Below are 24,456 nucleotides of genomic sequence, written 5' to 3'. Positions count from 1 at the left end.
TTTTCAACCAATGAAAACTGTACATGTATATGGAAGAAACAATAAAATAAATAAAACTCGTTATTGTGCACGATCAACGCTTTTACGATTCTAAAATATTTCCAAGAGGGGTATTCAAGTTTTAAATACCATTTATATGCTACAACCATGACATAACGTGGTATCGAAATGTTTTTGTTAATTTTCCTAAGACGTTGTCAAGGAAAAAGAGGTACGAAAGATACCGATGGGACAGTCAAACTCATAAATCTAAAACAAACTGACAACGCCATAGCTTAAAATGAAAAAGACAAAAAAACAACAGCACACATGACACAACATAGAAAACTAAAGAATAAACAACACGAACCCCATAAAAAAAACTAGGAGTGATCTCAGGTGCTCCGTAAGGGTAAGCAGATCCTGCTCAACATGTGGCACCCGTCGTGTTGTTTATTTGATAACAAATCCGGTAAATAGTCTAATTCGGTAGGTCACATTCATGAAAAGGAAGGGGATTGTAGTTACGACGTAAGGAACATATCCGATATCATTATTGAAACGGTTATTCAATAACGGTTAACCAATTCGTGATGGCGTCCGTGAAATTTACGAAGGGATGATTTCAACTTCACCATTTGGAACTCTTGGTTTAATAGCTTCCTTGTGAGCAGCAACCCTCTATCAAGAAAATCATGATAAGAAATACAAGCATAGGAATATCGTATCAATTGGGAGATATATACCCCGTATGCAGGTGGTGCTGGAATGTTGCTACTAAGAAATGGAAAGTTCACAATTGGAAAGCTGAACTCATCTCTTTTGTCGTAAAGTTTTGTTTTCAACCGACCGTCATTGTCAATTTCTAGATGTAAGTCAAGATATGAGGCCGACTTAACTGTATCTGTAGTATCCTTTATCTCTACCTCGATTGGATAGATGCGTTCCACATAGTCACCAAATTTTGAATTATTTAGTGAAAGAACATCATCTATATAGCGAAAAGTAGAGTTAAAGGATATTGCTAACTTCTTATCTTTCTTCCTAAGAAGTTCCTGCAGATTAGACCGTTTGGTTTTCCCGTTTAAATGGTTTTACACTAGTAATTTTTGGTCCCTGTATAGCTTGTTGTTCGGTGTGAGCCAAGGCTCCGTGTTGAAGGCCGTACATTAACCCCCTTATGGTTTACTTTTATAAATTGTTATTTGGATGGAGAATTGTCTCATTTGTACTCACACCACAACTTCCTATACATTGTATCTACTCAATTGTAACATTTCTTATGTACATGTATGCAAAATCACAATAAAATGTATTTATAAAAAGAGGATCAATCGTTATGTTTTCAAGATTCGGTACGTTACAAAAGTGTTATCTACAATAATACCTCAATTGTTCCTATGTTAGAAGTTTTCTATTTTGAAACACTTAGTAGAATATTACTCAATTCTGGGATTCCAAACTGAGTCGTCCCATTTGTCAGCATATCTAACTGAGTAAGAATAGAATTGACAGTGGCTATGTCTACGTTTGTACTATTGTGAGAATTTACTTCTTCCATAACCTGAAATGCAGAATGACAATATGTATATAACAAGACAGAAGCTTTGCGTATCAATAGCATTGTATTTGTTGGAGGTGTCGTATTTTCAGAGACCTATACAAATCTTTGATTCACCCAAATAAAGTTGTTTCCGTACTCAATGGCTGCATACCTTACAGCAATTTGTTTTATTAATAAAATTAACGGTACCAATTTTCTTGCACCAGATGCGCATTTCGCCAATACATGTCTCTTCAGTGATGCTCGTGACCACAATATTTGAAATCCAAAGCTTTTGTAAAAGATGAAAAGGTCCAAAAAGTATAGCCAAATTCGTGAAAGGAATCAGAGCTTTGCATGAGGGAGATACATTCCTTAATTTATGATAATTTCTAATATTTTGTAACAGCAAATTTTAATAACACAAAAATTCCGTATTTTCATGCCAGTACCGAAGTACTGGCTACTGGGCTGGTGATACCCTCGGGGACTAATAGTCCACCAGCAGAGGCATCGACCCAGTGGTAGTAATAAAAACTGTGTACGTTATTTAAATCGGTGGCATTTTATCAAAGGTTATGGTTGTCTTTCTGTTATTGTTTAACATCTCACCCCTTATTTTATTGATTTTGTATTTACATTGTGTCATAGATATAATATATTCGTTAAGTGTATGTTCACTTGTTTGTGTTTATATGTCTTTTGCTTGAGGTAAGTCATTTCAATTGATATTTTATAGTAATAAAATTTAGAATGGAAATGGGGAATGTGTCAAAGAGACAACAACCCGACCAAATAAAAAACAACAGCAGAGGGTCACCAACAGGTCTTCAATGTAGCGAGAAATTCCCGCACCGGAGGCGTCCTTCAGCTGGCCCCTAAACAAATATATACTAGTCCAGTGATATTGAACGCCATACTAATTTCCAAATTGTACACAAGAAACTAAAATTAAAATAATACACGACTAACAAAGGCCAGAGGCTCCTGAATTGGGACAGGCGCAAAAATGCGGCGGGGTTAAACATGTTTGTGAGATCTCAACCCTCCCCCTATACCTCTAACCAATGTAGAAAAGTAAACGCATAACAATACGCACATTAAAATTCAGTTCAAGAGAAGTCTGAGTCTGATGTCAGAAGATGTAACCAAAGAAAATAAACAAAATGACAATAATACATAAATAACAACAGACTACTAGCAGTTAACTGACATGTCAGCTCCAGACTTCAATTAAACTGACTGAAAGATTATGATTTCATCATATGACCATCAGGCACAATCCTTCCCGTTAGGGGTTTAGTATCATACCATCATAACATATATGAGAACATAACCCGTGGCATGCCAACAACTGTTTTTAGAATAAATGTGTTTAGTTCCGATGCAAAGACCTTATCAGTGACTCAATATTAACGCCAAAATATGCAATCTTTAATGACTTGACAACAGTATCGTAATTATATCCCTTCTTAATAAGTCTATTCAAAGGTTTTGTAAGTTTCTGAGGTGAATAGTGACACCTTTGTGCTTTATAAAGAATTTTTCCATAAAATATTGGATGTCAAATACCTGAAGTCTTTCTACGTTGTGATGTTACACTATTATTTCAGGTTTAGGATGGTACCCATTACAATATTTAAACCCGCAGCATTTTGGTTGTACCTGTCTTAAGTCAGAAACCTGATGTGCATTGGTTGTCGTTTGTTGGTGTGGTTTATGTGCATTGGTTGTCGCTTGTTGGTGTGGTTTATAAGTGTTTCTCATTTCTATTTTTTATAAAGATTAGACCTTTGGTTTTCCTGTTTGAATGGTTTTACACTAGTCATTTTGGGGCCTTTTATAGCTTGTTGGTCGGTGTGTGAGAGCCAAGGCTCCTAGTTGAAGACCGTACGTTGACCTATAATGGTTTAATTTTACAATTTATGACTTGGATGGTGATTTGTCGCATTGGCACTTATACCACAGCTTCTGATATCTATTGTAAATTATATTCAAAAGCAGACTTTTCTACTTATCTATATCAGTGCATGGTATAATTTAAAACAAAGCATCACAAGTTCTAGATAAAGGGAAAAGATACTTAGTCGATTACAAACCATAACATTGTGATTTGTAAATGAGGCTTAGAAATTCAAACGACAATGTGTAATCGTCATAACATTCATTTTGTATTTGTTTATTTTTATATTTTAAATATTAACTTTTATTTAATTGCGTGACAGTTTGAATGTAAATTAAATGCATATAACCTAGATTAGGACATTATTTTACTTACTGCTTTAAGCGTCGGTGGCATATCTGTGAACGAGATGTTTAAGTTGCTGTTGTCTATAACATGCAGCAACAGGTCCAAGAAGTTAATGGTCTTCGATGGTGAAGTACTTTTTGAAACAGTTGTCATCGACACAAGGTTAACCGGTGTTGGTTTAAAGATTTTTGTCGTTGTCGGAAATGTAACGATGCGCTTTGTTGTTGTCGGAAACGTGACGGCAGCTGTTTTGCTGATATACGATTGTAATGTTTTGCTAACATAATCAGTTTCTGCTGTAGGTAATACAGTAGTGGTATTAGTTGTTGGACTGGTTGTTTGTGATGTACTAGGTGATATTGTTCGGTTCATTACTAATGGAGAAGCCTGCAAAAACTTAGATCTCCATCTCCACATTCTTCAGTTGATATGTTAATAGAGGCTGAAGCTATAGTAGTACCTAAAATATATATAGCACAAACATACAAAAATAAACCTTTAATCAGACATGAGAAAAGTTGGTTGATTCTAAAATACATGTTAGTTTAAAAAAAAGAAAAAGGCTAATTCATTGGGTTCATTCTAAACTCAGGATACCTTGTATAACGACATTATTGTATAGTTCCAATTACGTTTATTTTTTGTTAAATTATTACTGAGCTATGTTAATAATTATGTTCTACTTTTCTTCATCGTTTCTCTATCAAGTGTTTTGATTACATGAGTTGCGGTTGCTACTCTTTATTAATCACACCTGGTAGTAATTCTGTGGAAACTATGTGTTTTACATCACCAACAGCCGCTACTCTGTTTGACATGGAATCATTATGTGTTATTGTCCTCTCAAATGGAGATGTGTTAAACGTCTTCACTACGACAACTGTTGTAACAAAGCCAGTTGTTGTCAGCCTTTGTGTATCTAGACGAAAAGGTTAGAAAGTATCATGACAAAATCTTTCAGATAATCCTTGTCTTTTCCAAGCTATTCTATACCTCGAAAGATTAAGAGCTTTTATTATCTAGATATTTTGACATAGGTATGCCTTCTTTTTACATCGTTGTAATTACACTCCCTTTATCTCATATTTTGTATTTATAAATACATTGTATGTACAAAACTGGTGATTATATAAAAATACAAAAATATTTTTTGTCCATAAATTATGGTAATTTATCAGATTCAGTTTTACAAAACATGAATAAAACTATGCTTTGGGTATATGGTAAAGAATAGCCTAAAAGACGTTTGTGTATTTGTCCTTTACAATTAAAAAAATCTACATGTTCACAAATAGCGATACTGTACCTGAGATTTCACGTGATGAGAATAATCTTGACTCGTTTGTCGTTGTATCTTCAGAAGTTAATATACTCTCAGTTGTTAGCTGTATAGGATAAATCACCTTACAACAAAACACAAGAAGTCCTACGATAATTTCTCCTGAAAGAAAATGAGCTGTTCGTCAAAATGAGATAAACCTAGAACATATAAACGTCCATACTGTATGATTTTCTCGTCTATATCATTTGTATTTAACAACTAAAACCTCCGATATTTGACAAACAAACTCGTAATAAAACAAATTGGTTGTCTGTAGTATCGCAATTGAAAATGTGTTGTTCCTCGTTCACATTATTTAGTACGTATTAAAGAATACACTACACACTTTATTCAACAACCATTACGATAAATTGTATCGGTGTATGCATGTTAAGCTTATCCTTACCGTTTTCGACAAAAAGACATGGCTCTTCATTTTGTGCGACACAATTTTATTATGTCATGATCTATGCCCTTTTTAACATTGATAGGCATTATATTTGTTGATATTGTACACTGCGCGTTAGCGAGGTGTGAAATAATGTCAAGTATAATGCTTATCCATTTTAAAATGAGCAAGGAGCATGACACGAACGAATTATTTCGATTCTGATAGGACAAATACAGTACTTTTATATGTCAAAGCGTACGCAAACATTTAAAAAAAGTAGGCTCAGCTCGTTTCTTCCCCACGGAGTCTGTACATTATATTTCATATTTTCAAAATAACTTTAAAAACTAAAAGGAGGGTAAATATATTTTGTTTGATAAACAATAAATAATAAAAGTTAATGTAAGCTGCTAAAATGTATTGATTTTTAATTAAAATAACAATGAAATTAACAAGAATATAAACAGTAAATGTGTGCGCATGACTGTGTCAAACATATATGTAATGCTAAATAAAATGTACGGTTTTGCTTACTTAGCGTAATACTGACGTCATATTAGAATATATATTTGACACATGCAACTTTTATTGAATTGCTGAATATCATATCTATTTGCAATATTTTATATTCATTGTTTTGTGGTGTATATGCGTATGTTTGTGTGAATTTCAAAACGAAACCCTTACAAAGTATATCATGACAATTTCAAAATGAGTATTTCTACGTGTTCATTTTAATTAATTCAGTTTTTATTACAATTTTGTGCAATCTTGAAGGTATTTGTAAAGAACACACCACTGTTAAAAAATAAAAGAAGAAATTGAGTTGTTTGTTTAAAAAAATCGAATGCGTTATCACCGAAAAATTTGTTTTTAAAAGTTTAAAAAAAATAGCAACGTTACATGACTATTAGAGTTAAAACAAGGAAGGTAAAACAATAATTTACCTTTTTGTTGTAACATTGTATGTGTTCGTGAATATCCAATTTCACTTTACATCTTTCCTGTCTTAGAATGCTCAACATTATGACGCCTTCGAAGAAAAATCATTTACCTTGTTTATGTGGGAAAACAACAAATGCTTTATCCGACAATGTCCGTTATGCTGACAAATACAAATATAATAAAGTCATGATTACATTCGAAATAGCCAGTTCTTCTTCTGTAAATGTCATAAATTAAGTGCTAAGTTGCGATTTTTGTATAGTTTTGTTTGAATAATGATCATCAAAGTCAAATGGATTTGTCTTTGGTGATATTTATTTGCTAAATTTATCTTTGTACTGGGTTACTCCTGTTAAGACTTTGTCTTTCTGAATTTTCCTTCAATATGAAACCCGTTTATGGTTTTCGGGAAATATGATAACAATCTTAAGTAAAAAAATTCATTGTTTTGTGATGTAAATGCGCATGTTTGTGTAATTCCAAACGAACGACCCTTAAAAAGTCATGACGAATTATAGAACGAGTATTTATACATATTCATTTTAATTTATTCAGTTTTACTATAATTCTGTTCAATCTTGAAGATATTTGTCGGAACACAGCAGTATTTTATCAAGACTACAAATTATTATAATTTGATTTATGATGTTTTCAAAAAGGAAAATTGATCAACTAGTTACCTTTTGAAAGAAAAGAAAACATTTTAAAGTATGGATGTAGGGGATACATACTATAGCAATACGTATTCAAATTAATATTAAATTGTTAAATACAGTAACAATACAACAAGATTTCACTAATCACACTTTGTAAGTGATTTCTCATTCCCGGATAAATTTGTCCATGTTTATCTTTGGTTCTCTTAAAACCTAGGTCCGTTCATGCAGGAACTTTCGGCCATTTCTAAAGTGGTTTCTTTTAGCCTATATTTTTCATCACTTTTTTAGAACTATTTCATTGGATTTCATTTGACAATTAATTTACCAAACATATTTAAAATTTACAAATACAATATCCTTTATTAGTATTATGTGTGTTTATAATTTAGGTTTATGTGTATGTTCTGAGATTAATATGGCGTCTATTTTGCATAACTGCTAATCATTATTGTTTATATGCATTTTGAAGCCTGACTCCAGATGTAAGATTGTCTTGCTGCGCTCTTTTCTACACTTTTATCTGGTTGATGTCTCTTTAACCCATTCCTGTTTTCATTCTCATGCATATGTTTGTAAATATTCATATAAGTATGTAATTGAGTATACGTAAATAGGTGCAAATACTGAATAGCAATATCTTGAGATCAAACTACACTTAAATGAAGCAGTTGAAATAAACATTATGTATTATTTTCTAGTAGTATGGCCATAGATTAGGAAATTGAGTGATCCAAACATGTCTAGGTGACGTCAGTGTTAAAGTAAGTATTAAAAAACTAAGTTATGTTCAACAAAAATAACGAGAGAATTAGTGAGTAACTTAAATTAAATTGTATTTGTTTTCGTTATTCAAAAGCCTAACGTGTGCTCCAATCTTTTCTGCATAAAAAAAAGTCATTCATATCTTTCGAACAGCAAGAAATGCACTGTCATTAAATACATATTTCTTGTCGTAATAAATTCTACATAGCACACCTGGTTAACCAAATTTAGGTATGTTTCTCGTGGGAAGCTGTGCCATGGGTTCATACCAAATATCTTTTTTAATTGGTCAAAAATCGTCTCAATTTTACAGTTTATTTATTCTAAGGAGACTGACGATTTGAGCCAATTATCATTTAGCTGCTTAAATATAAACGGTTAATCTTAAAGTTCTAGGCACAGCATACTTTTTAAAATATTCTCTATGTTTAGTGAATATCAAGACATTAGAAAATTACTTCCTTTTTAAAATTTATGATCTATTGTCATTATAATGTCTTTTTATCAAAATGACATTTAGATTGATTGATTGATTGTTGGTTGCTTAACGTCCAGTGCAAATGACATTTAGAAGTCTATAACATATTCCAGGAGTATTTTAAAATCCGTTTAAAAAGAAATTAAAAAAAATGAACATTTTGATATTTAAAAGTTGATAGCTTTTTATTTATATATTTCCACTATTGTCTCCTTGAATCGTTAATGCTGTATATTTCCCGAAGTTGTACCAGAGATTACCATTTAGCCAGCTTCAGTGTAAAACTTGAACCATCAGTTGGAAAGAATCTGTCCGCGACTGAAACCAAAATACATTGTCACTTTATTGCAATACAGATTATGAATTCGATCAGATTATAGAATTAAACGCCTTCTTAAAGGAATTTATTAGTGTATAAACTCGACCAATTCACTAGCAAACAAATAAAAGGACTTTTATGATATGTTTGTGAGTGACTTGGTCCAGTTTATTCAAGAATAAATTTCTTTAAAAAAAGCGTTTAATCCTAATAATTCTTCAAACTTGAAGATAAGGAATTAAATTTCCACACTCTGAACCTCTGTCACATGTAATTTGTATATCTATGTCATCGAATTGGTTCGATGCATGACTATATATTTTGATTAACGTAAAAATAAATGTACTCCATGGCTATCTGACAAAAAAAAATAACTGCAAATATATCTTACTATCATTAAAATGAATGTTTTATGGTTTTTTTTTAATTTAATGATGCACCCAAAGTGAAAATATACATTTTTAACGTCGCCGTCGTCTTGTTTACATTGGTTACAAAAAGAAGTTCGGTCAACGTCGTCTATCGAAAAATAAACAACGTCAAGAACAACTACCGGAAGTCATCTCGACCAATCATATCAAAGTATTCCCTTATGAAAATCATATAAGAATTATTAACTAATAAACGTTTTATGTTATATAAAATGATATAACATTGTTTAATATGAAACCACTTGTAAAACAAATCAAGATCCAGTTGTATCGATGTATGATAGTGTTCTGTTATAACACTGACCATCGATGAGTTACTTAAATGGATACCTAGACTTAATTTTAACCTTTTCAGCAATTACTATACAGAAGGTACAGAGAGTTTTAATTTTACTATTCGTTTCTTACAGTGTAGTGTCAAAAGTAAAATACATTTTGTTACAACAACAACAACAAAAATGATCTCCGAGGGAAATTCGAAACGGAAAGTCTATTATCAAATGAAAAATTTAAAAACTCAAACACATCAAACGAATGGAAAACAACTGTAATATTCCAGACTTGGTATATGTATATCCTTATGTAGACAAAGGTGTCTCAAACCTGGATTTATCACCAGCTTATTTAAAACTGCTCACTTGTATGACACACGCATGGAAAACATCACATTGAAATAAACTCATAATAGAAAACGATTTGTGAGCAAAACAAACAGACATACCAATTATTCGGTATAGGGTTTTCGCATTGTTTGGGTAAATCCACGCAAATCTCCATTTGAACTGTAGCAGATAGTTGTTTCATTAAAAATCATATTACATCTCCTTATTCTTATATATAATATAATAGGTAAACAAATCATGAGATACAACATTAAATATTGTGTTAATAGTTATCAAAGGTACCAGGATTATAATTTAGTACGCCAGACGCCCGTTTCGTCTACATAATGCCGGCATCACACATTGGCGTATATACCGGCGTGCACCAAACGTACATAGAAAATTGACAAAGTCGATATACGTTAGTTGCACGACAGAGGAACGCTAAGCAATCGTTAAACGTACGCCGAAATACAAAGGTATACGCTTAGTGAACGCTACAACTCGAAGAAATTTTTATGCAGCATCCAGCTCAAGCGTGGGTCTAGCGTATACCTGTACGCTACACACACGTTATACATACGCTAAAAGTGAATTTAACGCGCTACAAATAAGTTGGAGACACGTTTAAGGCACGTTGTATACGCTCGAAGAACGTTCGGTTTTAACTAAAACGTATGCGAGAGTGTTAGTAACATACACCCCATAATAGAACGTCCTAGACACGACTGGGACGCGTCTTAGATACGTTCAAGAAACTTTTTTACTTCGTAGCGTGCAGGCATACGCCAACATAAGTTTCTTGAACACCCGATAAACGCTTAGATACGCTTCTCGTACGCCCAATACACGCTTAAAGCTCGTTGTGCACACGTTACAGATATGACAGGTTGAATGCATCCAAAATTACTAGCGTACATGTACATGATTTTTCAACACACCCGGCGTCCGTCGGAGCTATACGCTGATGTGTGACGCCGGTATTCGACTCATGAGTGATGCTCATATCGAAATATGTATAAAGTCAAACAAGTACAAAGTTGAAGAGCATTGAGGATCCAAAATTCCAAAAAGTTGTGCCAAATACGGCAAAGGTAATCTTTGCCCGGGATAAGAATCTTTAATCACTATAAAAGCATTCAACGATGTCAATAAAGGAAAGCAAAAAAGGCGCGTAAAGAATATCATTAGACAAAGCACATAAGGAAAAAAGAAAGAAATAAGTATGAGCATCGATATTCTAGTGTTGACTTAATAAATCTACCCTATCCATCGGCTTATGGGGTCTCCACGTTACTCGACAACATTGTGTTCCTGCATATTTCAATACATACATAAAGTCATAAATTATAGTTATTTATAATATTGCGAGATTATTTTTACAGACCCCGCCAATTTAAAAGTAGTAGGTATTAATTGCAAATGGGCGAGATCAGAAAAAAAGACATATACTCTGAGCGTCGTATTGTCTCTTGTACAAAGATTAAGGTTTTACGTTGTTTTTAAAATCGACATACTTTCAATTGTATTTGTTGATTTTTTAGCTTTACTTTATTAAAATCGTCAACCACAAATTATTCAACCTAATATTTATAATCTGCACTGTTTTACTGAGACCTTTTTTTACTATTTTGAGTAAAAAGAGTTCGAAGAATATGTTACAAAGCTATATAGATATACAGATATATAAGCCTCGGCATTCCCAATCCGAGAAAGATGTAATGATAATAATTTTGATTCCGGAGACAATATATTTGATTATTACCTGTAGACAACGGAATGTCATTAGAATCCAATAGCTGCCAATATTGTCTATTTACAGTTAGAGCAGCCATTCCACAAACCGATATGATCGATTGACCATATGTTGTTGTAGTACTGGTAAAGCTAAAATAAATAAAGGCAACAGTAGTTTACCGCTGTTCAAAATTCATCGATAGAGAAAAAACAAATCCGGGTTACAAACTAAAACTGAGGGAAACGTATCATATATAAGAGAACAACGACACAACAGAGACAACAAAACAAATACAACAAAACGTGAGTAGCTTCTTCAAAGTTATGGTTTCTGAGTGTACGTTGTTAATTTCGGTTTACTATTAAAAAAAATTTCAAATGTTTCAGTTTACTCCTTAAATTACTACGTATGCTCTGGTGTACATAAAAAAATGATTCTTTTTTCTCTTTTTGTCATTTTTATTATCAACTTCAAACATGTTTCATCTGGAAAAAGGTTAACTTCATGTTTTGAATCAAATTGGATCTTTGCCAAGTCAGGAATATGACAGTGCTTTTAAACTTTTTTGGATTCGAGCGTCACTGATGAGTCTTTTGTAGACGAAACGCGCGTCTGGCGTATATACAAAATTTAGTCCTGGTATCTATGATAGTTTATTTACAACCACTGGGTCGATGCCACTGCTGGTGGAGATTTATTACCCCGAGGGTATCACCAGCCCAGTAGTCAGCACTTTTGTGCTGACATGAATTATCATTGAAATTTATAAATTAAATGTTTACAAATTTTTCAATTTTTGAAATACTAAGGCTTTTCTACCTCAGGCATAGATTACCTTAGCTGTATTTGACAAAATTTTTAGGAATTTTGGTCCTCAATGCTCTTCAACTTCGTACTTTATTTGGCCTTTTTAACTTTTTTGGATTCGAGCGTCACTGATGAGTCTTTTGTAGACGAAACGCGCGTCTGGCGAATATACAAAATTTAGTCCTGGTATCTATGATGAGTTTATTGTTATCCATTTGAATTGTTTGAGTTTTTGATTTCGCCATTGATTAGGGACGTTCCATTTGGAATTTTCCTCGGAGGTCAGTATTTTTGTGATTTTACATTGTGTTGCTTATATAAGTTCTTACCTAAAAGAAGAATCCACCGCTGATAAATTTAGCAACGCATTAAATAACGTCTGACCTTCATGTATAGAAACTGACCACACTCGGTTGAAATGACCTGATACGTTGTTTCTAACCGTAATTTTAACCGAGAATATCTTCGACGAAGGAGTAGTAGTAACTGAAAGAAAATAAATAAAGTGGGCTTAAAATAACACAATATCAATAAAGTATTTTAAGCTTATTTTAAAAGATTAAATATATTTTTAATTATTTTTGAATTGTATCTATATATTTATTATAAACAAATAAATATTTCTTCAACAATTCTTCATGTGTGTTCATCACTCTGTGTAACATTTTTTTTAAAACATATTGTGAAAAAAAATTCCAACCACTGTCTGGTCAGTATAAAGTCTATCTGGACAAAACAATGTGTATATACAGTACTTCGTATATTTAAATTTTAAAAAAAAGAGAGAGAGGGAAATATGACACGTATCCGTAAAACGTATCGTACTAAAGAAGAAGAAAATCAGTACATTCTCATATGCTTTCTTTACACATTATTTCACAAGAGGTTTTTTTTAACTAATAATAGTTGCGTAATAATAGTTTAAAAATATAACAGTTTGTTTATTTCTTACTTATACTAAATTGAACAAGTTCATCTTCAATTCAGGACGCTTTACCTATTATATCTGATATACAGGGAGTTCTGCCAACATCGATGTACGACTTTTTGGCCAGGGCTGGTAACACAGACAGCAACATAAACTTCGGTGGATTATTGCTTCTATCTGCAGTAAACATTTTGAAACAAAATAACATTATTACAGTTCAACTTATCAATACCATTTTAAGAACATGTTGTTTTGCCAAACAAAATGTCAGCAGTTTAAATTTCTAAAACAAATGCAAAAAAATTAACTATCGGTTTTTCATGTTTTTGGAAAAAAAAATTGATATTGTGCAAAGGATGAAGAATTGGAATTCTGTATTTCTAATAAATCTTGTATAATACATTAGACGATTACTTAAAATATGACGGTTTCACACATATCGTAGTTAAAACTTACTATCTTCTCACAAAATACTGCGAATTTCAATCAATTTCATAGGATCTTTCAAGAATCGGTTGAGAATGTATTTGTCTGAATTTGTCCTTGAGCACTAGCATTCAACCAATATCAAGCGAAGACTACCTAAGCTAGAATTCATGTATTATCATACAGATGTTGATCCTTTATGTGCTGTACTTATCCCCTTTTCAAGTGACTGCCCATTGTGTGAGCTAGATTAAGAAGGTTTTCTGTATTCTGTTGTACTTTGACAACATGTGGACTATCATATTAAACAGAGGGATTTTTGTACATGTGTACTAGTTTCATCTCACCTCACGTTGTGCCTGTACGAAGATAGTTGAATATCTGTATTTTTGTCTCAAGTCTGATTGTTTTTGTACCCTTTTCAATGTAATATCTATATTTAAAAAAGAATAAATCGTGCTTACACTTCAATTATTTGTTTTACCAATATCAAAGCAACAATAAGTCACATGGTTGGTTAAATAGTTAGAACATTATGGTCAGTGACTGATAATCTTAGGAAACTATATAACCTATGTCGCTGAAATATGTCTTGAATATAAGAATTCAAAAGTGATCTTGTGAAACCGTCTTCTTTTTCATACATAAATTTCTGACGTGAATATATATAAATTTCAGAATATTCTTATTGAGCCATTAGCAAGACCTTATGAGTGAATGAACCAAGAGAAGAATGTGTTTACGGTTGTCACTTTTAAGCAAGGATGTATATTTGTATTCATTATTGTAGAACGTGCACTGGATAAAAATGTTAAGAACTATGAATCCTAATAAATATGTGAATATATACTTACCAATAGAATTTGCCATGAATGATATTCCAGCATCTGAGAGTGATTCCAATGATTTATTGTTGCTTGCAAATATTGCCTGATAAAGGTAAAATAAGAGTTTAAAATTAACAATTTAAGAAAGACTAGCTTATATCTGTATATCTTATTTTTGGAACAGCCATCCTGAAGTTATCATTGAATACCGTTAATGATATGTTATGGTTGTATAAGTGTGTCCTTGAGTGTATAGATATAGGAAGATGTGGTGCTGTATGTATCTCTTCACTGATATAAATATAAAATTTGATTTGTTATATATAACATTCATTTTAAAATTCTGTAAAAAAAAAAATAACTGTCTCTAATTTCTCTGGGAACTATTTTGAAACCACTTTTCAAAGTTTTAACAATTTAAATTTTTGACCGAACTATATACCAAAAGCTGGCTGTGTTTATATTACCTGTACTGCTAATGCTGTAGAATATTCATTGCCGTATAATCCTTTACTATTACGTTTTTGTAGGATATATTCTAATGCTGCCTTTGATTGTTTAGAATATGAAGCATCATTGACACAAGCATAGGCTAAATAAACCATCGCAGCTTCGTCTGAAATTAAACATTTGTAAGTAAGTTACCACATATACTCGTTTATAATCATACTATTCACGATACAAAAAAGAATGTTATTACACTATACAAAAATTGACTTAGATGTGTATATTCACTTTTGGTGTTAATGAATGTCATTAGTTCCCTTACTTGATCATAGATTGTTACTCGTATATGGTGTATTTCTTCTAATGATTGAAATAAACTGGTTTTGTAGAATTTTTAAAAAATCGAATAATTCTGATAAGTTGTTGAGCAGTTGTTATTAAACAGCATGATTCTATGTATGTCGGCGTTAATTTTTATTGCAGTTTAATGTTTTTCCTCTTATAGTTGATGTGTTTCTCTCGGTTTTGTTTTTTTAACCCGATTTGTTTTTTGGCAAAATTTTGTATAGTATTGTTTCATTTATTTAAGATGGCGAAAAGCCATGAATGTAACTTTGAAAATGAAACAGATTATTTATTTAATTATGTATTGAAATTTCAAAATAAAAATATCTTCTGATGAAAATCGTATTTAAAAATAAAGATTTTTTTTAGGGGTTTTAAAATTATTTACAACTGTGGACGACGTAAAAAAGAGAAATCCATATTTTTCTGTTTTTATAAATCATGGGGCCAGTACAGTTAACTGTAGAGAGCATTAAGTTTTTAAAATAATAGAATATTTTCAGACTTATATATATAAAGATATATATATATATATAAGGACGTCTGAGCCAGTGACAACTCTACAACAGATTTATCCATCGGATCACCAGCAGTGATGGTGATGCATGGCTGTGTACATTCTGTATATACAACTCGTCTAAACATCAACCCAACAATGTTAGATCTGTAAATTTGCTTTCAAACATAAACATACCTTATGATTCAAGTTAAGCATTGTATTCATGATATAAGCATGTATTAGTTTTAAGCTGGAAAGTATATGTTTTTATCATCATATTTACTAATTGTTATAACACGATTGGCGTCTAACTTCCAATGATACCTACCAACACCAAATGTATAGTTGCCTGGTTCAGTAGAAATATCTTTCAAATAAGCTGCATCTACAGTAGCGTTTGCGTTACATAATGCTAGAACAACAAGTGCATATGCAAACTTGTTGTTTTGAAAATGTTTCGAAGATACATTTAGATGGTTCGATAGTTTGTCTATCAAGTTATGTCCATAGAAGTTTCTTGTGTTTTGACATGTAGCTGTTAGTCCTAGGACGTAATAAGCTAACTTGCCGCGTCCCCATGCTGGATTTAATAGTGCTACATCGCTGTAAGAAGACAACAATATGTGTCATGAGATCTTATATAAGATTTTTGTTTTATTTTATTAAATATTAATACTTTGATAGCCAAGATTTTGAAACAAACACACATACCTGGTTATATATACATGCATATATATATATACGAGTCTAAATTGAAAACTACGTTCAAACCTATGACTGCGTTGGATAAAAACCGCAATTTTTATACGTGTGCATGTCAAACAAATTTCGTTGTAGAAGGATCTAAAAACAGCACAAACAACATTTCCCAAAAGACCAAAAGAGTGAAAAAGTATATTTAAACAAAACGCATTTGACTAACAGGTCGAACAACTGATGTTCTTTAACATAGAATGTTAATCGTTTATTCAATGAAATGCCACTCAAAAAGATCTTGAATCAAATTGAAGGGTTTTTGTCGTGTTAACAAAAACTTCAATACACCGTTCATTTCTGAACCAGTAAGTTGTCTCATTGGCAATCATATCAGATCTCCTTTCTTTTATATTTCGAGTGAAGATGATTTGTAACGATATTGTTTAATGTTTTAGGATGTGTTATATAATCATAAAGACCGCGTCATCAAGTACATGGGTTGTAAAATTGGGAATACGTCAAAAGAACAGCTAGCAAACACTAAGAAATAATTGAAAAACAAACATTAAAACCCAAAAAGAAACCTAGAAATCATTATCGTAATAATTTAGTTAAAAAAGTTCTTTCAAACTTGTGAAATGAAAATAATAACATTACAAAATTCCAACAAATGTCATATAAATAAATGAGCGCACTAGACTTATACAATATGTAAATACTTTAACGCATTATACTTTTTTGAAATCTGCAAATATTAGAAATTTTCATACTTGCTGATTGCAGATAACAAATCCAAGTTCATTTGTTTCACACTTATATACGAGGCAGGATCTTTCTTCGAAAACCATGCATCATTCGCCAAATGAAGTGCAATTATTGCTTCAGCCTCAGAACGCTCTCCCCATCCCCATTCAGTATTTCTTTGTTCAAGAAGCATACGAGTGCCATCCTCTATTGCGCATTGCCTAACTGTAAGGATGATTATAAAATAATAAATTATCTAGTTGCCTTTTATACAACACATATAAAACACAGCATTACAAGTAACACCAAATTTATAAATTTAACTTGTAATTGATCGTTGAAATATCCCTCTTGAACAATGCTTCCTTCAAGATGAAACGCCTAAAGGAGTTGAATAATTATTTTTCAAAAAAGTTATGAACCCTCAAATTATATATTTTTTTTCTTCTAAAGAATTGTCCATAAAGTTTAATAGATACTTGAAATAATTATTATTGGATTTTCCAAAGTCTGCAATATTTAGCTGTTCAAAAGGATTTCATAGAAGAAAATATATGTTTGCCTTTTTCTATATTTTTAATCACAAGGTTAACTCAATATAATTATATGTAAACTACCTTCGCATACTGACAGTTGTCTTCAATTACTTATCTTTACATATTGATCAGTCGCCTTTTTTTCACTTTATCAAAAATACATTTACTTTGACTTTTTCATTGACATTACTTTTTTCGTTAATTATCACATTTACATTTGAACGCTCGATGATAATTCAATTCTATAATCAATATAAAAAAATTAGGTCTTGTTTTGTCATAATTCACACCTTTGTCCCCGGTAAGCATAATTTGACCGCTGCATCCGGTATGGTTTTCTCCTACAAAAAAGCATTTGGAACATTAGCATCATGATTAGACGAGTCTTCAGATTAGTGCATATACTTTATAAAATAAATAGAAGTTTATAATATTTTGTTTCAGGACAGTTTGACAACACGAATGCGATAGGTGAATGGAAATGTTCTGGATATCATACATTACACTATATTACCTGGGGTTATTAGATATAAAAGCGCATATTTTGTCTGAACCAGATTAATAAAATCTTATGATGTACTATTGACTTTGAAAGTTGCGTGACTGACTGGAGTCGACCAACAAACACATTTGACGGCTGTTCTTTTCTTTCGAGGTTGACGAGAATTGCCTTTTTTCTTTTGTATAAAATTGAGAATGGAAATGGGGAATGTGTCTAAGAGACAACAACCCGACCAAATAAAAAACAACAGCAGAGGGTCACCAACAGGTCTTCAATGTAGCGAGAAATTCCTGCACCCGGAGGCGTCCTTCAGCTGTCCCCTAAACAAATATATACTAGTCCAGTGATAATGAACGCCATACTAATTTCCAAATGGTACACAAGAAACTAAAATTAAAATAATACAAGACTAACAAAGGCCAGAGGCTCTTGACTTGGGACAGGCGCAAAAATGCGGCGGGGTTAAACATGTTTGTGAGATCTCAACCCTCCCTCTATACCTCTAACCAATGTAGAAAAGTAAACGCATAACAAAACGCACATTAAAATTCAGTTCAAGAGAAGTCCGAGTCTGATGTCAGAAGATGTAACTAAAGAAAATAAACAAAATGACAATAATACATAAATAACAACAGACTTCTAGCAGTTAACTGACATGCATATTTGTTGTATTAAAGTATTATAAAACAGCATTCATACATGTAAATAGAGAAAAGTTTTGATGGATACGATATCAACAAAATAGGCTGAGGTTTTCAATTTCAGGTGATAGCACTGTGTTTCTAATATTTTACTTACACTCGATTCAAGTGATATTTATTGTATGCAATAATATTACGGACTTTGTTTTAGTGAAATAAATATAAATAATTATTTTAAAATTTCCATTAATGTAGAGTCAAACCCAGTCATTACATGTGTTTGATTAATGTGGTTACAAAATTATAAGTTAGAAAAAACACTTTTGAGACTATAAAAGGGAAAAAAGCTAACCGCGCTTTTTCGTTACGATTATAAGGAAATTAGTTTTTCGAATTTAAAAACAATTTTCATAATTCATATCCTATTTTGTATATTTTTTTCAATTAGGAAGAACGACTCAAATGAAAAAATCTCAAGTAAACCGACCGTCATGGAGTTTATTCGAATACGTAATTAAAAAAAATAATAAAATCAATTATAGATTAATCAAAGATCATTAAATTCCCAATCTGAAAAAGTTAAGATACCTTTAGGTAGCAGAAAACCTCCAGCCATCTGAATCAAGATGCTAAGGATGGTAATGTCTTTAAACATTTCTACCAGGATCTAAAATTGAAACAACAGCAATTTTACACGATTTTATATTGCACAACCCTTGACTGTTAAAGACTGCTACTATTTTAGTTGTAACAATTATTCTATCAAAAATGATTTTAATACATTGACAATATTTGAATATCTTTTTCTATGTTCCGGTTTGATGTACTTTTGTTTGTCTTTTTCTTTTTTTAGCCATTGCGTTGTCAATTTTTTTTCGATTTATGAATTTGAATGTCCCTCTGGTATCTTTCGCCCATCTTTTAAATGCAATTAATCTTGCATGATTAATTTTATATAATAAAAATTTGAAGGTGTATAAAACAACCGTTTTAGAATAGACATAAAACACTATGTTGTATTACCCATAACAAAGAAATTTAGCTTTTTTTTAATATGATGGACATGTAATCAGTAAAACCGTCGTGGGTTTTTTCTTCACCGGAAAGGAATATCAAATAATCAAATGATAACCGTGATTAAATAGTAATTATATATAAATACGGACCTCAGTAGCCACTGTCATTTGATGCACATTGTCTTCATTATTGTTGTCTTTAGAAATTTAAAAAAAAGGAAAAACAAACCTACTCAAATTTTCCGAATAGGAAAAGGTAAAGTCTATAGAACCTGACGAAGTCAAACACTCGACTACATCATACAGGTAAACAACTTATGTTTCTCTCTCGGTACTGTACATGTATAATAGCTAGTTTAACGTCTCATTTATTTGACAGTTGCATGTAGTACGTACTGTAATATTGCCACAAACCAATGAGCAACTCTAACATACAGTGCAAAACGTGATTATAATTGTGATCCGGAAATCATAGATATACAACATAACTAAATTGAATAATCCTAACAAATATGCACTTTATTCTTACAAAGACGCCAGTAATAATGATTTAAGTAGTTGAAAGTTAATATGGCATAATCGTTTACGTGTACTGCAAAGTATGCCTTAACGAATTGAACCAACATTCCCTGAATTCATTACAAGTATAGTGCATTTCCAGTACATGTAGTTTATAGATTTGACACTTAAACAACTTTTAATTTAATGAGATTTCGACGAAATTACATAGACTCTTTTTCCTAACATGACGCCTCTTCTTTATTTTATAACCCGGAAATGCCTAACACAAAACATCAAACAGCTTGACGAGATTATAAAACAGAATTGATAAATAAGGATAAGAGTGTTACTAATAGTCCAAAGGAATAAATATTCAAAATCATAAGATAAAACTATCCTATCCGAATATAATATATGTAGTTTAAGCAATAATTTTAACGAATTCTCAAGATAAATTCAAATGGAAAGCCCTTTATCAAATGTCAAAATCAAAAGTTCAACACACATCAAACCAATTAAAACAACTGTCGTATTCCCGACTTGGTACAGGCATACCACTATTTAAAGAGGCAAAATATACCAGAGGAACAAAAGACAAACAATTGTACTCAAAACACAACACATTGAAATAAAGATTGAGCAACACAAACTCCACATTAAACTGTGTATTAACCTAGCTAAATAAAATAAATGTGCATAAAAACAGCTAACATCTGTTAATTCAATGACCACACAATTACCCTTATTTACAAAATACAGGGATAGTTCTGTATCATTTATTTGGTCATGTGAGTGAATTATTGCAATCGAAACATCTTTTGATTTTTCGTTTATAGTCTTTTGTGTATTATTTTTTGAACCGTTATAAATACAGAAAAATTGAAAGGAGTATACATATTAATAACCTCTACCATTTGTCCATATGCGTCGAAACTGTTTAGAGGTAAAATCTATTGATATATGATTTAAATTATAATATATGATAATATACAATATATTATGATAAATAAGCACTTTAAATCACAAAAAAAAATATTATCAAGGCAAGTTTTAAAATATTAAAAGTCAAATGTTGCTGATATAGTAAGTAGACTGTCACTCTTCATAGGAGTGATTGCCTTCAAATGAAGAATTTATTTTACTCTCTTTGTTGTTTTCAGCAAAATCTAAAGAAAATAAAGAGAGAGTTGAAGCAAAGCAACTTTTGCTGCGAAATGAAATTTGTTATTAACAGCTTCAATTTTATTTCTCGACAAATGTCATTTTAAAATTCATATAGCTGTTTTAATGTTGTACTCAAATTCTCCAGATTCAAAAAGTACCCCTTAGATATTGTTGGAGCACGCTCATACTGATGAATAGGTATAATGAATTACCCACTTCAGCAAGTTCTGATGATTTCCATTTCATTTTCGTTGTTAGATATTTGGCTTGGATCTGTAGGACAGACAACACACGCTTCCTTGTCGTTAGTTCCTGGTACGTATGATTGGTGTTTCAATGTGTCATTACAATTTATATTATACTATCAGAATTGTAGCTAAGGTAAATTTCTATAGTACTATCAGAATTGTCACTGATGCTAGTTTCTTTTATATTCAGAATTGTAAATATGGTCATTTTTTTTTATTATTCTACAGAATTTTTACTGGGTCAATTTTCTAGTATACTATCAGAATTAATTGGCATGAATGTATCACTTACATTTTTTTTGTATTTTGTAAATAAGGTTTATTGGGTGGTTAAAGAATACAAATTCTATAGTGTGTACCAAAATCCTTACTATAAATTATTGTACAAGGTATACATACCGACGCTTGAATCAAAACATTTGGAAAGCCAAATCAAATGCGAGGTTAAAGACAATTTAAAACAAAAAACTTTAACATGTTATGCAAATTGTTGCTTAGGCACCTTTTGACAGAATATTAAACCTTATTGGTTCCAATATAAACATTTTTTTTTATTTTGGTTCGGCAGACACGCATTTCGTCTACGCTTGCAATCAGTGACATTCGAAGCAAAACAGTTGGTGGACCAAAACAATACGAAATTGAAAAGACTTAAAACCTGTTTGCCTCTGTTTTGTTTCCTTTCTATCCTGTAACTGTTTTAAAACTTAAGACCACACATTTTTGCCATTACTTAAAGGTGATGCTATTTTTCTATAATACATGTATATATAGGGATAATATCTGTAAAAAAACAAAATATAGTGAAATATGAATTGATTTCCTCGGTATGAATAATATGATTTAAATAAACACAAACTATCTCAAACCCAAACTGGCTTGCATAAAACTAAGTTAATAATGATGTATTACAGTAAAACCATATCTAAAATAGATGCAAATGAAACAGCTTGTGCACATATATATTAAATATATATTTACTGTGCATATGTACTGTGTTTTGAATTTAAAACGTCTGATTTTTTAATTCCTTACCTTTAAGTAGTTTGGTTCAAAATTCGTATTCTATAGAAATAATATGTTTGTCTTTGTTATAGGTAGTAAACGTAGTCTTTGTTGTACTTAGTATTAATGTTATAGATCGATCATTGGCATTACACAGTATATAACGTATTACAGGTTATCATCAAGGTAAACAGGATGTACGAATTGTTTTTACTTTATCTAAAATGTACCTTTAGTTAAACAATCCCGTTTCATACGTAATGTCATTATCTGAAAGCTGACAGTAATACATGTTAATGTTTGTCTCAATAAAGCAAATCTTAATACTTCGACTTCAAACTCGTCTGTTAAGTCCGATTCCGTTGTGAAAAAGCAACTGTTTCTTTGAACACTGTTTTCTTTAATTTGACCTATGCTAGCACCTCCGGGATTTTGATAGAAAATTGTGGCCTCGAGCATCACTAAATATACGTTGATTGTCAAAATGCGCATCTTGTGGATAGTCTGATTCATTGCCCGCCGTTGGCTATAAACTCTGTTTTGTTTATAGCTTTTCATTTATTTAATAAGCTTTGGATTGTCAAATATTTTGGCCTCAACCACTACTGAAAAGACATTGATTGGCGAAATGCAGATCTGGTGCAGAACCATTGGTACCTTTTATGTTTAAGAGCTTTTTTTTTCTTCGAAATAATATTCTTAATTGCATTAAAAACGTACTGTTCGTATATTCTCCGCTGATAAATTCAAAAATCATGATTGTCTCAGTCAAAGTTTATCTCTAATGGAAAAGGTAAAGTAACATTAACACCGATCTCAAAGGGAAATTCAAAACAGAAAGACATTTTTTTTGTAAATGGACAAAATCAAAAGCTCATATACATCAAACGAATGGAGAATAATTATCATATTCCTGACTCGGCACATGCATGTAGAAAATGGTGGATTAAGCCTGGTTTTATAGCTAGCTCAACTTCTCACTTGCATAATACAATATAATTCACTTTTATGTTTTGGACCCTTATGAAATAAAGCTTATATCTCATTCGTGTATTTAGGCTTTTAAATTTTTAGGTGTAGGCGTTTTCTGTTGAACTTCATTATAGAAAAGCACTTCAGACAATCAAATAATGTATAAACCAGTCAGAAAAGCAAAAAGTGTATAATTTTTGTTTCATATATTCTTCGAGATTAGTATACTGTTTGACATTCATTGCACAAACACTTTTGTTAACATTGATAATGTGTAAATTATTGGGTAATTGGTTATTAAAAAAACCCGAAACATCAGATTGAATTCATGTTATCGGTATATAAATGCAGTTCCTATTAAACTACTGGCACCTGTTGTGTCTTTTTCTCCATAAATTAAATTTCGGAGGACGTTTCGTATTCGGTTATGTCATTAATGCAAACAAGAAAGAAGATGTAATTAAACATATCCTGGGAAATCTGAAATGCAGATATATTAATGAAGTATAAAAAAAGTTGTTGAAAGATTGCCAATGAGACAACTCTCCACAAGAGACAAAATGACACAGAAATAAACAACTATAATAGGTTACCATACGGCCTTCAGCAATGAGAAAGCTTGTTACAGTTGCAATGAGTTGAAATCGTAATTAATATATCTGTGGAAGCTTGGAAGAGTCAAGAGTTGTTATATTACTTTGAATGTATTCATGTACAAGCAACAAGTCAGAAA

At 31.6% G+C, this 24,456-nt stretch overlaps 2 protein-coding genes across 2 annotated transcripts; both read right to left on the bottom strand.

Annotated features, from left to right (window-relative positions):
• Positions 1-1,372: 1,372 nt before the first annotated feature.
• LOC139514469 (salivary glue protein Sgs-3-like) lies at positions 1,373-4,222 on the bottom strand. Its single transcript, XM_071303777.1, has 2 exons — positions 3,801-4,222; positions 1,373-1,543 (listed from the first exon to the last, which is right to left on the bottom strand). Exons 1-2 carry the CDS (start codon positions 4,188-4,190, stop codon positions 1,394-1,396), a joined length of 540 nt encoding a protein of 179 aa, XP_071159878.1. The 5' UTR covers positions 4,191-4,222; the 3' UTR covers positions 1,373-1,393.
• Positions 4,223-8,527: 4,305 nt separating this feature from the next.
• Positions 8,528-22,941, bottom strand: LOC139514467 (transcobalamin-1-like). The gene is made up of 12 exons (XM_071303775.1): positions 22,782-22,941; positions 21,715-21,810; positions 19,406-19,484; positions 17,965-18,015; positions 17,165-17,363; positions 16,027-16,301; positions 14,875-15,023; positions 14,435-14,510; positions 13,224-13,331; positions 12,556-12,712; positions 11,447-11,568; positions 8,528-8,647 (listed from the first exon to the last, which is right to left on the bottom strand). The coding sequence occupies exons 2-12, from the start codon at positions 21,742-21,744 to the stop codon at positions 8,586-8,588; spliced, it is 1,308 nt and encodes a 435-aa protein (XP_071159876.1). The 5' UTR covers positions 21,745-21,810; positions 22,782-22,941; the 3' UTR covers positions 8,528-8,585.
• Between the last annotated feature and the right edge of the window lie 1,515 nt (positions 22,942-24,456).

The sequence above is a fragment of the Mytilus edulis genome, chromosome 3, assembly GCF_963676685.1.
Source record: "Mytilus edulis chromosome 3, xbMytEdul2.2, whole genome shotgun sequence".
NCBI classification, from domain to species: Eukaryota; Metazoa; Mollusca; class Bivalvia; order Mytilida; family Mytilidae; genus Mytilus; species Mytilus edulis.
The sequence above is the reverse complement of the archived record's forward strand: the minus strand, read 5'-3'. Positions and strand labels throughout refer to the sequence as shown.

What these genes read in the sequence shown, in the direction of transcription:
- LOC139514469 (XM_071303777.1), bottom strand. Translation starts at nt 4,190, where the DNA reads ATGTGGAGATGGAGATCTAAGTTTTTGCAGGCTTCTCCATTAGTAATG. An exon ending in TGCCACCGACGCTTAAAGCA is followed by an intron (nt 1,544 to 3,800) that starts GTAAGTAAAATA and finishes TCTGCATTTCAG; the next exon opens with GTTATGGAAGAAGTAAATTC.
- LOC139514467 (XM_071303775.1), bottom strand. Translation starts at nt 21,744, where the DNA reads ATGAAATGGAAATCATCAGAACTTGCTGAA. An exon ending in AGGTTTTCTGCTACCTAAAG is followed by an intron (nt 18,016 to 19,405) that starts GTATCTTAACTT and finishes GCTTTTTTGTAG; the next exon opens with GAGAAAACCATACCGGATGC. An exon ending in ATTCATGGCAAATTCTATTG is followed by an intron (nt 13,332 to 14,434) that starts GTAAGTATATAT and finishes TGTTTACTGCAG; the next exon opens with ATAGAAGCAATAATCCACCG.